At 42.4% G+C, this 15,235-nt stretch overlaps 1 protein-coding gene across 1 annotated transcript in view; it reads left to right on the top strand.

The window, feature by feature from the left end:
- LOC121280052 (dynein heavy chain 5, axonemal-like) overlaps positions 1 to 15,235 on the top strand; it is a 336,766-nt gene that overhangs the window by 187,395 nt on the left and 134,136 nt on the right. Inside the window, exons 43-47 of the mRNA XM_041191681.1 lie at positions 240 to 387; positions 6,894 to 7,040; positions 10,867 to 11,108; positions 12,371 to 12,547; positions 14,257 to 14,461. Coding sequence (XP_041047615.1) covers positions 240 to 387; positions 6,894 to 7,040; positions 10,867 to 11,108; positions 12,371 to 12,547; positions 14,257 to 14,461 — 919 coding nt within the window. The remainder of the gene's footprint in view (positions 1 to 239; positions 388 to 6,893; positions 7,041 to 10,866; positions 11,109 to 12,370; positions 12,548 to 14,256; positions 14,462 to 15,235) is intronic.

Raw genomic sequence — 15,235 nt, forward strand, 5'->3', positions numbered from 1 at the left:
CTATTTGTTTCAGTTCGTCATGATTGCAGTTTTTAGCAACATTCCATTACAAAGAACATCTACTAGATGGACTGCATGTCAGTTACCAAAATTACCATTGCAAAATGGTAAATAGGATTGACTGAATCATTTTTGAAAGGCTCAATCTATTCAAGTAGTAAAAATTAAATGTCATTGAGTGTCAATTTTAGACACAGAAATTATTCAAGAACTACGTAGGACCTATTTTTCAGATTGAGGATGGAGGTCTAATAAAACATGCACCATGGAGACTGAAGATTATCCAGCTGTTTGAAACTCAGCGTGTGCGGCATGGTATGATGACGTTGGGCCCAAGTGGCGCTGGAAAGACAACTTGTATTCATACCCTCATGAAGGCGATGACAGGTAAAGATTTTCCTGGTTGACACAGTCATTTTTCAAAATTGCAATGGCAGTTACAAGCCATGGATAGTGTGAACATATTTAATTTAATAAAATTAGACAAATCACCAATATATAATGAATTGTTGATATATAATATGTGTAGTAAAGTGAATAAAAGAAAAATGTAATGTGAGCTTCTACCGGTTATGCTTACATTTGCTTAAGCTGCATTATGTCTCATGATTTGCAAATTATACTTATTTTCCCCATATGACCTTGCACTAACATTAATTGGCAGCAGATTAGTGTCTTTGTTAAAATGGTGGATAGATGAATTTCATACGTATTTGTTTTCAGTTTTGTTACCAAATTTGCACAATAGAATTTCAATTGCTGTGCAATTTATTAAGGAGCATAACCCACAATCAGAAAATGATATGAGCAGTGTTCAGAAATATGTGAAAGGTCACATCACCCTCAACAGGGTCTCAAAGAATCCTGTGATCTCTATTAATTGCTGAAGTAAGATCGTTGGCGAGGAGGTCATGTGGCACAGTCGGTAGCATCCCTGGAGCCAGAAACTCCAAGTTCAAGAGCCGCTCCAGGACTTCATCAGCAAGGAAGGTGTGTTCATAATGCCATCAAACAGGTTGAGGATCAATCTGCAAACCCTTCCATCACACGCCAATGGCAGGTGGTAAGAGCAGGAGAGATTCCTGGTTAACCATATGATCGAAAGAAGATTGGAATCTCTACCATCACTACTCAAAGCTCTAGACTACAACATGCATAAAAGTGTATATTGCCATAGCACCTCAGACTCCTTGGGGGGCCAGTTGGCTGAATGGCTAGTATGGATCAGATTGGTATCAACATCATGGGGTTCGATCCCGGTTCTGGCTGGGGTGGGTTCAGGACCTGCCTCTTTTCCCTATTCGTGGTGAAGATCGCAGCACTGTGGGTTGAACCTGCCTTCGGGCAGGGAACTGAAGAATCTTTGGTAGAGATGGGTTGCCAGATTTATCTATTTTTTTCTTCCTATGGGCAGTTTAAAGTTCTCTTTAAAAATGAAGACCAAATTTAGAGAAACTGATTAGGCTGGAGTGTACACACAAAGCTTGCTAAGATGTTTTCCATGGCACCCTTGTGTAGTAGATGTGTGTAGGAAAAACTACCTAGTGTCACATGATAAAGTTGCAATTCCATGAAGCATATAAAAGGAAATGAGTTCAACAACTCATACTGGGTTGGCAAGATCTTCACACAATAAATTTGTTAGCAAAATTAAAGCCCACGGGATTACAGGAGCATTGGCTATGTGGATGCGGAATAATGGCCTGAATCTTCCTAGTAGCAGCAATGACAAGCAGACTGCCATTGCAAGGATTCTCCTGACCAAATGCTGCAGCGCATTTCTTCTGGGATCAATCCCAGTTGTCAAAGAAATGCACAAGACAGGGTCCCCTGGGGAACCCCACTGGAGTGGAATAGAGTCGGGGAAAGACAGGCCACACACCCTAGTTGCAGTATGTTAAGCTTAAAGGTCCAGTCTTTGAATGTTAGTGAATGGGCAAGTGGATAAATGGGTGAGTGGGCGAGTGAGTGAGTGAATGGCTAGGTGGGTAAGTGGGATGGTGTGTAGCTGTGTGATGTGGGTGAGTGGGTGGATAGTGTGGGTAGAGGGAATAAATGGGTGAGGTGGGTAGGTGGATAGTGTGGGCCGGTGGGAGGGGGAGAGGTGAGTGGGTGGTCGGGTTGGGGTGGGTAGTCGAGCCAGTAGGATATTCAGGTCAGGGTTAGTCATGATGGTCAAGGGGACATCGAGTGGTCAGGTGACAATCAGACTGAGTCGGGGAGTGGTCGGAGGGTAGTTAGGTAGTTGGGTTGGGTTTTGGAGGGTAATCGGTGGAAGGATAGTTAGGTTGGGAGGGTAGTCGGGTGGTCGGGCGTAATCAGGTTGGGTCAGAGGGTGATCAGGTCGGAATGGTAGTTGGATTGGTTTGGAGGCGGTAGTTTGCTCAGGAGAGGTAGTTGGGGGGTTAGTTAGGTCGGATCAGGGGGCAGTCAGGTTGGGTTGGGAGGGTAGTTGGGTGGAGGCAGGGGGTAATCAAGTGGTGGGGGGGATAGTTGGGTTGGGGGGGTTAGTCAGATGGAGAAGGTGGTCAAGAGGCAGTTGGCTTGGGGGTAAATATAGAAACATAGAAACTAGGAGCAGGAGTAGGCCATTTGGCCCTTTGAGCCTGCTCCACCATTCATTATGATCATGGCTGATCATCCAACTCAATAGCCTGCTCCTGCTTTCTCCCCATACCCTTTGATCCCTTTAGTCCCAAGAGCTATATCTAACTCCTTCTTGAAAACATACAAAGTTTTGGTCTCAACTACTTTCTGTGGTAAAAAATTCCACAGGCACACCACTCTCTGGGTGAAGAAATTTCTGCTCACCTCAGTCCTAAATGGTCTATCCCATGTCCTCAGACTGTGACCCCTGGCTCTGGACTCCCCCGCCATCGGGAACATCCTTCCTGCATCTACCCTGTCTAATCCTGTTAGAATTTTATAAGTTTCTATGAGATCCCCCCTCATTCTTCTGAACTCCAGTGAATATAATCCTAATCAACTCAATCTCTCCTCATATAGCCAGGTTCTGTAGGGGGCATGGATAGTCAGGTGGGTCGGGAGTGTGGTCGATTGGTTGGAGGTCATTGGTTGGGTGGTCGGGGCAAGTGGTTGGGGTGCCAGCTGTGTAGTAACCCAGGTGTTAGACCAACTTTTAATCGGTCTACCACTTTCTGGGTAACCAACCAGGTAAGTCCCCTGGATGTCTCCCAAGTCTCTGACTATAATTCAGAGTTGGAGACATTCATCGAGGGTCCCGGGGAGCAGGGGAATTTCCCATTCAATGTTTAAACTTCCTAGTCAATTCCTATGTAGTCAGTGTATCAGGACTACTGCAGGGTTCTGATGTACATCTTTAATCGGAGACTAGAAGGCTTGGCCCATTATTAATCCAATATGCTTATGAAAGTCACTAGCGAACCTGTTTCTATCACATTTTAGATGGTGAGTCCCAGATTGCAACAGCTCACTGTATAAAAATATATTTTGTCATGAAGCCTCTCGTACTTTTGACAATTATCTTTCATCTGTAGATTTTGGTGACCAACTTTTCTGTCACTGGAATGCTTCTGCTTCTTTACTCTATCCCCACCATCCACGATTTCAAACAATTACATCAAACCTCCTCTTATCCTTCTCTGCTGTAAGTAGAAGAGCCCCAGTTTCTCCGTATAACTGAAGTCCCTCATCCCTGGTACCATTGTAAATCTCTTTCGCATTCTCTCTAAGGTCTTGAAATCTTCCTAAAGTGTGGTGGCCAGAATTGAATACTGCTTCAGCTGGAGCCTAACCAGGGTTTTCATAATTGATCAGCCATAATTTCCTTGATTTTGTAATTTGTAATAAAGACAAGAATCCCATATGCATTTTTAAGAATCTCCTCAATTTGTCCTGCTACCTTCAGAAATTTGTGCACATACATCCACTGGTCTCTCTCTGTTCCTGCATCCTTTTAAAATTGTGTCATTATTGCATCTCCTCATTCTTCCTACCAAAATGTATCACTTCACACTTCTCTAGGTTAAATATTATCTGTCATCTGTCAGCACATTTCACCAGCCTATGTCCTCCTGAAATTTGTTACTATTCCTCTTCATTGATTACCACCATTCTGAGTTTCCAGTCATTTGCATTGTGTACTCGAGTCTAAGTCATTAATATATATCAAAAAGAGCAGTGGTCCTAATACTGACACATGGGGAATGCCACTGTGTATTTCCCTCCCTGAGAAACAACCAGGCATCACTGCTGCCTGCTTATAAAGAAGAAAAGGGAATATTTACAGGGCTATGGGAAAAGAGCAATGGAGTTGGAATAATTGGATAGCTCAACCAAGAGCCAGGACAGACACAATGGGCTGAATATATTACTCTATTATTCAATAGGAATTCCAGAATACATCAAGGACAACAGTTTATGTTTACATAGTGCCATTAATGTAGAAAAATATCACAAATTGCTTTACAGAAGAGTAATCAGACAAGAATGGCGACCCATAAGAAGGAGAATGTTAGGAAATGTGTTCTAAAGCTTGGCAAAACTCGTGGGTTGTAATGAGCGGGAGGTGGAGAGGTAGAGGAGATTAGGGAGGCATTAAGAGAGCTGGTTAGCTTCAATTAATAAACTAGGGATATACCTATACTGTTTAAATATTACATTCCAGTATATTTCTGATAAAATGGGTAGGAAATATGGAAAATATCGCTCATGCATTCTTTTTAACACTTTCGGGCACTCTTGTTTCAAATTATGCATTCTTACTCTGTGGTATGTACAGTGGACGGTTTTCTAATCTCACTCTGGGACTTATTGAAACCTCTGAACAAATATTCTGAGATTTGATTAAACAAAGGCCGGAATTTTCCGGCCCCTTTGGCACGAGCGTCATGGCGGGCAGGGGTGACAATATGGCGTGAAGGCCAAAATTTGGTTTCACACCGTTATGAAACCAGTTTGTGATCATCTGCTCCACCATCAATGGTGAGCAGCACTTCGCACCACCGCACATCAGGAACCCTAATTTCAATACTTTAGTGTCTCATTGTAAGCTCTGATCACCATAATCATCCCCCCCCCTCCCACCACCAACGCTGAATCATCTGGGCATGTTGGCTTGATTGCATGCAGACATGTTTCACAATTATGCACAAGCGGCGTCCACCTGCCGACCTGCACTTCACTCGAGACTTCGAAGTTTTTTTGCCTACCTTGCTTCCGACAGCATTTGCGGTTATCAGTGCCAAGCTTCGCAGGCAGCACCACATCACTTCGAAGGGCCTCACAGGGAATTCTCTACCTACCAGATCAGCCGTAAGACAGGGATGGCTTTTCAATTGATGCAGGGATAGGGTCTGCTTGGGGAGGGAGGAGAAATGGCCTCAGGCAAGGGAAGACCTGAAGGGCAAGGGCTGTATTGGGGAAGGGGGTATCCCAGGGTGTGTGTGGGGGCACATGTTGGCCTGTGCAAGTGGCCGATAGATGGTGAGGGCTGAGGAGGCAGTCTCCAGAGGAGATGAGGCCAGTTGAACATGTGAGGGTATGTGCGAGAGCGTGAGTGGTGATGTCCCTTGAGCTGACAGTGAATGAGATGCCAGTGAATGCGTGAAGGGCTATTGAGTGTGAGAGTTTAGAGTGATAAGATGGTTGCCTTACTCTAGCTACATGGGTGAGATCATTCATCCATTTTCTGCACTGGATGGTTGACCTCTTGTGTGCAGTATTGGGACTGACCACAACTGCCACCTTCTCCCAAGCTGGAGTGGTGAGACTGATGGGCCTCCTGCGGCCAGAACGGGAGTAGAGGACATTGCGCCGGCTTCCAAGGCGTCTAAAAGGTGTCCCAGGGATGCATTACTGAATCAGAGGGCTGCGGTCTTCTTAGCTTTTGGGGCCATGTCTTCATTGGAATGGTCCTGGCCTGCAAACATTGAAGTGTGCGCGTGGCTGCAGTTTCAACATGGCGGCCTGTGTGAGGAAGCGGCGAGGTACTGGCGTGGCAGGCAAATCAGAGGACACCTGCCCGCGAGATAGCGCTTTTCCTGTGGCTGCATACTTAATGAGGTGGGAAATGGATGATACAGCGCAGCCAGCAAGTAAAACGATTTTTCTCCTGCCCACTACCACTACCCACTACTGCACTTTTTGTAAACCTGGGATGATTACGCCCAAAGACTTTGTCAGACCTAGCTTTGAGTTCCTACCATTTTTCCACATTATTTGGGTGGATAGGTTGCAGGGAGGTAGCGGTGGATGGAGAGTGGGCCAGCTGGGTGTTATCTGGGTTATGTGGGAGACAAATCAGATGCTAGGTCTTCTAAGATATGAAAATTGACAAAATACTCCCTCAGTATTGGTATTACCCAAAGCAGTGGCTGGTAGGGACAAGTTAATGCTGAAGAATGGATTGCTTTCTAATTCTTGTCACCCATTGTCAGCATTGAGGATTTCAGTTGAGATACAGTGCAGGTAGGTACAGAGTACAGTTATTTGTGTAATGCCTAATGGCATGCCTTAAAGACAGCTTCTGAAGAGGAACCCTTACTGTACCAATGTGAATTTCCCATCTCCGCATTGATAATTCTAGTGAGACTATTATTTTGCATCAAATTATGACAGTTTAAATCTGTTAACTTATTGCTACGAGAATTACCATGAATTTGTCAAAATTGATTTCACTCTGAATCATTATGGCTGGCAAAGAAAAGAGATTTTAATCACATTAGTTTGGACAGGAATTTCACCCCCCCACCTCGTTCCAGAGATACAAAGGCTATTCCAACTTTTACTGCATCAATCAGTCGCCTGACATACCTTTTTAAATTTTATTTCTACTGCAGTCATTAGCACCACTGAAAGGCAATAGATGTTTTGTGGGTATTTCAGTTAACCTGTTTCCTTTTGTTGCCCAGAGTGTGGTAGGCCTCACAGAGAGATGCGGATGAATCCCAAAGCAATTACAGCCCCTCAAATGTTTGGCCGTCTGGATGTAGCGACCAATGATTGGACTGATGGAATATTTTCTACACTGTGGAGAAAGACTCTCAGGGCCAAGAAAGGTATGAGAATGAGTCTAGCAAATGGAATTAAGAACCACCATCACTCAACAAAATAAAAAGTGAAAGATTTAAGTACTTGATAAATTAATATTTGCATTTCAAGGACTTTTGCTAATATTAGAAAATAAAATAGTGATCTACATGTTGTGTTCACTATGTAGACAGTTATCAATGTTAGCTAATTTCTGGTACATTTGCTTTGTTTTTTGGTGTATACTGGCCCTGAAACTACAGAAATTATGGCACCCATATGAAAATTGTAGGCAATTGAATTTTATTTTGCTGCACATCACAGTGGCGTTGGCTGTCCCAAATATTTTACAAGGCAGCAATGTTGCAAAAATATCCAGAAGAAAGCTCAACTGTTTTCTGATGGTCATTTAAATTGTTATAATATGTTATCGTCTTGAGTTTAAATTATGCTCCCACGGATCCATTTTTCATAACTCATATGTAAGAATCTACACAGGATTGAGTTTCATTACATTTGGGCCTTTTTTAGTTTGCTTTTGCCAGTAACTTGTACAGCAGATACTTTGCCAGTATCTTTTTACAGTTGACCTCCAAAAGTATCAACAGAATTACCTGGAAAAACTCAGCAGGTCTGGCAGCATCGGCGGAGAAGAAAAGAGTTGACGTTTCGAGTCCTCATGACCCTTTGACAGAACTGAGTGAATCCAAGAAAGGGGTGAAATATAAGCTGGTTTAAGATGTGTCAGGGGGGGCGTGGTTTGGGTGGGGGGAGAGAAGTGGAGGGGGTTGGTGTGGTTGTAGGGACAAACAAGCAGTGATAGAAGCAGCTCATCAAAAGATGTCACAGGCAACAGAACAAAAGAACACATAGGTGTTAAAGTTGGTGATATTATCTAAATGAATGTGCTAATTAAGAATGGATGGTAGGGCACTCAAGGTATAGCTCTAGTGGGGGTGGGAGGAGCATAAAAGATTTTAAAATATTTAAAAATAATGGAAATAGGTGGGAAAAGAAAAATCTATATAATTTATTGGAAAAAACAAAAGGAAGGGGGAAGAAACAGAAAAGGGGTGGGGATGGAGTAGGGAGCTCAAGACCTAAAGTTGTTGAATTCAATATTCAGTCCAGAAGGCTGTGAAATGCCTAGTCGGAAGATGAGGTGTTGTTCCTCCAGTTTGCGTTGGGCTTCACTGGAACAATGCAGCAAGCCAAGGACAGACACGTTGTTCCAGTGAAGCCCAACGCAAACTGGAGGAACAACACCTCATCTTCCGACTAGGCACTTTACAGCCTTCTGGACTGAATATTGAATTCAACAACTTTAGGTCTTGAGCTCCCTACTCCATCCCCACCCCTTTTCTGTTTCTTCCCCCTTCCTTTTGTTTTTTCCAATAAATTATATAGATTTTTCTTTTCCCACCTATTTCCATTATTTTTAAATATTTTAAAATCTTTTATGCTCCCCCCACCCCCACTAGAGCTATACCTTGAGTGCCCTACCATCCATTCTTAATTAGCACATTCGTTTAGATAATATCACCAACTTTAACACCTATGTGTTCTTTTGTTCTGTTGCCTGTGACATCTTTTGATGAGCTGCTTCTATCACTGCTTGTTTGTCCCTACAACCACACCAACCCCCTCCACTTCTCTCCCCCCACCCAAACCACCCCTCCCACACACACCTTAAACCAGCTTATATTTCACCCCTTTCTTGGATTCACTCAGTTCTGTCGAAGGGTCATGAGGACTCGAAACATCAACTCTTTTCTTCTCCACCGATGCTGCCAGACCTGCTGAGTTTTTCCAGGTAATTCTGTTTTTGTTTTGGATTTCCAGCATCCGCAGTTTTTTTGTTTTTATCCAAAAGTATTAATACTGAAGGTTTAAGTATTGTGAATTTATCATGTTAATTTAATTGAATCATAGGGCAGAATTTTACCAGTGGTGGGTTTCCTGCCTCACCAACTGAAAAGACAGTGTTGTTATATCTTCAGATTCTCATAAGTACAAAATAATCACACTTTTAGACTCATAATGCTGGAACTTCATTGAATGTATTTCTTTCAATTCTCCATGTGGCTGGTGGACTAATAAATTGTTGCGCGACACCTGACTGCAGTGAAGCAGTAAATGTGGCACGCTGTATGTACATTCTCATAACAATTAATTCCTATTTCTTTATGAATAATATAACAATATAACAGGCAGAGAGTGCAGCCCCACAGCCATTTAACATTAATTGGCTGGAGGCGATGTTTCCACCCCTCACACAGGAGGATGTGGAAAGGGGGCAAGTGATGGAAGCATGCCCTCCGCCCTCTTTCCTGCCTGAGTCTCAATCAAAGTGATCTGTCAGGCTTTCTTCCTGTCCATGAACTCCTCCTGTCGCACTACCCCCGCCTGCCAAACCATCACATTGCAGACAGAACAGGGCGCGGGTGGGAAGTCATTGGAAAGGCCACCTGGGGAATTTTACCATTCCCCCAACCCCCCCAACCTGCAAACCCGCCGGTGGGGGACAGTAGAATTCTGCTCAAAATCCACCATTTGATTAGCAGGGGATGAATCAGTACATATAGTCACTAAGCACTTGTATGTGTTTCCAAATTGAAATATCCCATTTTACGGCTAAAATAGAAAATTCAATGTTCTCTAGGCTGTAATAATTCTTTAGAGATGAAGGCAAGTACAAAGAATGTAATGGGGTATCATAAGGCAAGAACATCCCTTGGAGCCTGCTTCTGACAGTGATGCACAAGGAAATTGGCTTTGCACAGATCCATCAAAGCTGGTCTGATTTTTATCAATAATGATCTTTTTCAATCCACCTCCCTCTGCTCCCATTCAATGCAAATTAGTTCAGCCCCAAATATCTGTGATCCCGATGTGCCTCCATTAGTTGAGCACGAATTATGATCTACCTCAAGCCTGAAAGGCTGACCCCATGGGAGTATCTGGGGTCAGGGAGAGGGGTCAGGCAAATCTGGAACCAGTATGGCTCTTCTTGGATTCTTGCATTGGTGGGAAGGGAGCTAAACATGCAGCACTGGAAAGCTGCTGGAGGTGGGATCCACAAAGCATGGCCGTAAAGTATTAAGGCATTGAACTTGATCCCTTTTATAAAAGTGCTAATTTAAAATGTTCAATCTGTAACCTTCTGGAGTGCTCAAGGGCATGATACCCTTCTGGAAACCTCTGGGCCTGACTTCTGCATGATACTGGTCACTGGTATCTCCCTGGTATCCAGTACAATCAGAGTAGAGAAGAGCAGAGCAACAAGACCTCTAGTCAGTAGCACCATCCTGCAAGTCCTGCCTCCTTATTGTAACTGGGTTTCCAAAGAGTGGATGGAACAACCGCCCAACCTCACCCTCCATGGAAAACTTGTAATGGACTAGCATTGGGTTGGAAGTCCAATGTTACTGGTTCCTGCCCCATTTTCTGCCTCTACCATGCCAAAACTGCTAGACTTCCCTTTGAGGTACTCCACTGACCCAGAGGGGTCGTGGTATTTTAGGAAATACAGTCAGAGAGAGAAAAAGGAAAAGCTCATTGCCAATCTAGAGACCAATGACACAATGTTACAAAGCTAAGTAATGCAGAGTTGCCCTGCTTTGTGGTTTTGTTTAAGGACGTAGATTCCTTTTAATATGAATATTTTAACATTTTAACATATTTTAACTTGAACTACACACATGGCTATTAACTGCATGCAAGTATTTGCCACTTAGTAGCAGGAACCATATACATATTTAAGGGAAATGTAATAATTGCAGCAGTCTTGCTGTTACATCATGGTAATTGTGCTATGTTTTCTTTTAATTTAAATGAATGTTGAATCCGCTGTAGGTGAACACATTTGGCTTGTACTGGATGGCCCAGTTGATGCTATTTGGATAGAAAATCTTAATTCTGTCCTCGATGACAACAAGACACTCACTCTGGCAAATGGAGATCGTATCCCAATGGCCCCAAACTGCAAAATAGTTTTTGAGCCTCACAACATTGACAATGCATCTCCTGCCACTGTCTCTAGGAATGGGATGGTGTACATGAGTTCTTCTGTGCTTGACTGGAGACCTATCTTAGAGGTCAGTGACTGTACTTGAACAGGAATCAGAAAGTTTCATTGAGGCTTGCAAATAGAATTATGGAGAATTCATTAACCTTTGCCTTTATTCTAGGCGTATTTTGCTAATTATGACACAAATGTGCAAATCCAGAAAACCTACGTGGTCTCCTCTGCATTGGAGAGACCAAACGCAGACTGGGCGACCACTTTGCGGAACACCTTCGGTCTGTCCGCAAGCATGACCCAGACCTTCCTGTTGCTTGCTATTTCAACACACTGCCCTGCTCTCATGCCCACATGTCTGTTCTTGGCCTGCTGTATTGTTCCAGTGAAGCTCAACGCAAACTGGAGGAACAGCACCTCATCTTTCGATTAGACACTTTACAGCCTTCTGGACTTAACATTGAGTTCAACAAATTCAGATCATGAACTCTCACCTCCATCCTCATCCCCTTTTTGATCCCCCTTTTTTCTAATAATTATTCTATCTTTTTTAGATAAATATTTTTCTTTTCCCACCTATTTCTATTATTATTTTTAAAATTTATTTCCATCCATTGTTTTATCTCCACCTTTTAGCCTATTTTGATCCCTTCCCCCCCAATCCACCCCACTAGGGCCATCCGTCACTTGCTCTTCCTGCTTTCTACCCTTAATGTCACCATTAGCACATCCTTTAGCTAATATCACTACTGTCAACACCCCTTTGTCCTTTTGTTTATGACATCTTTGGCAATCTCTCCTTTGCCTCCACCTATCTCTGGCCCTCTATCCAGCTCCACCTATCCCACCCCCCTTATACAGCTTATATTTCACCACATTTCTTATTCCTCTTTAGTTCTGGTGAAGAGTCATATGGACCTGAAACGTTAACCCTGTCTTCCTTTCCACAGATGCTGTCAGAGCTGCTGAGTTTTTTCCAGCAATTTTTGTTTTTGTTTCAGATTTCCAGCATCCGCAGTACTTTGCTCTTAAACCTACACAAGTGTTTGATTTAGTAGACTTGGTGCAAAGTGGGGATGCGTGTATTCTTTTAAAACGATGATGATACTTACCTTTTTTAAAGCTATTGTGCATTGTACAAATTTGCATTACCCGATACGATGAAGTGTTTCTAGTATTAACCGGACTTCTGTGAGTATGCAGGTCTAAGTGGATGACCTTCACAACATCTAATTTTCTGACTGCTAAAGGAAAACTGGCAGTCTATGATCTAAAACTCTTTTTGAGTAGTTCCAACAGCAGACTGTACACAGAACTTAATTATTTTTCTTTTAACAGAATTGGTTAAAGTTACATTCACATCATGAGGCTGAAATTCTCAAGAAGTTGTATGCAGCCGTGTTCCCAGAACTTTACCGTTTTAGCATACAGTCTTTAAATCAAAAGATGAAAGCGCTTGAAGCCTTTGTCATTATGCAAAGTATTAACGTGCTGCAAGGACTCTTATCATCTAAGGTATACTATTTAATCCCAAGTTCTCAAAGGCTACTTGTTGGGATTAAATATATGTTTTTTATTGTCTGATTGGGTAAAGGACTATGTTGATAATCACTGGTCCAGCAATAGTCCATAGTGAGGTCTGTTTTAGCAGGACCCATTTACCCTGACACTGTTGTTGTACCTTAATAATTCAATATGACTGCACGCCATGCTTGCACCTGCAAGTTCAAATAACAATCCTTTCTTGTAATTAAACTCTATGCTGATGAGGGCTTATTATTCCCACTTTCTTGGTGCATAAAGGGTGCAGTTCAGGAATAGAGAACTAGAAATTGGGGCATAAACTAGATTTACACTCATTTTTAAATACACACTAAGTTTGAAGAGACTTGATTACTGTGTGCCCCCAAAATTGGTGCATGTAGGAAAATGACAGGATAATCAGAGGAATGCTGCTGCCCAAGAAATGGTGCCATTTACACCAGCATTGCACCTGATTTCAGTAAAGTCTGTACGTAAAAGGGGGAAAGTATCTATTATTTGCCAAACCAGGAAGCGGTTGGTCATAATTTTGACTTTGGGTGATATCAATTCAGCTGCCTGTTGTCTTTTTCTCTTGGTTTTAATTTTCCTTTCACCTCTAATAGACTTCCCACGCTGTAAAAGAACCAAAGAGAGAACCCTAATGAGAAGACACTTTAATATCTCTAAAAGCATCTCATTATGTGGAAATAGATCAACTTCCCAAGTGTTACTGAAAGTTTTTTCTGAAATTGGCACACCCAAGGCCTTAAGAGGGGACAGAATTTTATGACAGCGGGATTTTACGTTCCCGCTGTCGTCAATGGGATTTATAAAGGCTCGCTGCTTTTTATGGCCCTGTCCCCGCCAAAACGGGGCTGTAAAATTCTGCCCAGGATATCTATTTTATTCAGCTGTTGGTCTAAATCTTCAAGAACTGCTTTTTGATCTTCCTCAAAATGTGTTAGAAGAACATACATGCCAATTTAGTGTTCGCAGTATAAAATCGCAACAAAATACCAAGAAATATTAATGAAAATAAAGCATCTATTAAGGGGATGTAACTTTATTGATATAGCTGTTAAGATCTCCAAGCAACCTTCTTGTTCACATTCGCTCATATATGTTCAACAAATAAGTTTTTGTTTGTTGCTCTCTTCTTCATACCTTGACTAAAGGGATTCTATTCTCAATTGTAATAATAGAGATTTAGACTTGTATGTTCTTAAAACAGAACTACATTCACAGGGAGGACTGCTGATGTGACTGAAAACTACGACTAGTAGGGTTGCCAGCCCTCTAGGATTGTCCTGGAATCTCCAGGGATTAAGGATTAATTTCCAGTGCACTACTGTCAGCAACCAAGGGAGGAAAGTCATGGAGGCATAAAAAATTGTGTTTTATTAATTTTCTTTGAACACTTTCACTCATTAGTTATAAAAAAAATTAGAGCTGGGAAAAAGGCTGCTTGAACAAGTTAGGCAGTTGAAGATGAGAGGTTATGCAATGAATACATGCAACCAAAATTGGTGACCCAAGCTACCAGAGATGTCTGGAGCAGTAACCCTAGAGTTTTATAATTGGTGTCAACATTATTAGTGGTCCAGAGATATCAAGATGTACAGTAAAAGATTTTATCAGGCATCCATTTTAAACTGAACCTAATCTTCACATTATCATTGTTGCTCTGCTTGATAATCTAGGAACAGGTTAGTGAGTTAGACCAACAGAATCTGGAGCGATTGTTTATCTTTGGCCTCATGTGGAGTATTGGTGCTACTCTCGAGCTGGATGACAGAAGAAAGATGGAGTATTGGCTGAGAAACCATACTTATAACAAATTGGACATGCCTGAAATTTCATTAGATGGTGAAGGCACAATGTTTGACTACCTTGTGGGACCTGATGGTGAGTCACTTCTAATATTCAAGCACACCAGCAGAACATAAAAACCGATAATTATGGTGAAAAGGTGTGGTTTGTGACGGGACCAACTGTGTAGTTGGAGTGGGCAAGGTTGTATTGCCGTCTTGGCCCTGATCCTGGCCCAAGCTGGCCTGCTGTTCCAAGTTAGCAAGTTGGGGCAGAGTCCTCCAGAAATCCAAATGGGGTGAAGAAAAATTAAATAGATTCCTTGGATCCCACAACTGGAGGCACTGCAGTTATAGATGGTGATCAGACTTCATTGGGATTAATCACCTTAACGTAATGAAGGTTTGACCTTTAAAAGGTCGGAAAGGGATGCCGGGTGTCATGGTAATGGCTGTACTGAGGCCTTTCAAGGGAATACAGGGATGGACTTCCTGGAGAAATCTGAGAACTTCCTCCATTGCATACCCATGATATTGGGGAAGTAGAGACAACGTGTGGAAAATTTAAAGTGTCAATCCAAATGGACAGAATCCTAGCAGAATCAGAACCTGGCCCATATTTTAGCCCACTCACCAGGTGTAAGTGCCACTTGCACTCACTCGGACCTCTGAGGCTTTTGTAAAGGCAAAGTGGAACCGACAGTTGCTGAGAGGAAAACTTTTGTTTAAACAGGTCAACCAGTAGAGAGCTTCATTTTTTTTATTTAGTTCAACATGGTGCATAGTGATTAATACCTTCCAATTTATTCTGAAAACCATATTAACTGTGTTTCCCAAATTGAAATAAATTGAATGTCAAAAAGTTGCCGTA

Source organism: Carcharodon carcharias, chromosome 7 (assembly GCF_017639515.1).
Source record: "Carcharodon carcharias isolate sCarCar2 chromosome 7, sCarCar2.pri, whole genome shotgun sequence".
In the NCBI taxonomy this organism is placed as follows: domain Eukaryota; kingdom Metazoa; phylum Chordata; class Chondrichthyes; order Lamniformes; family Lamnidae; genus Carcharodon; species Carcharodon carcharias.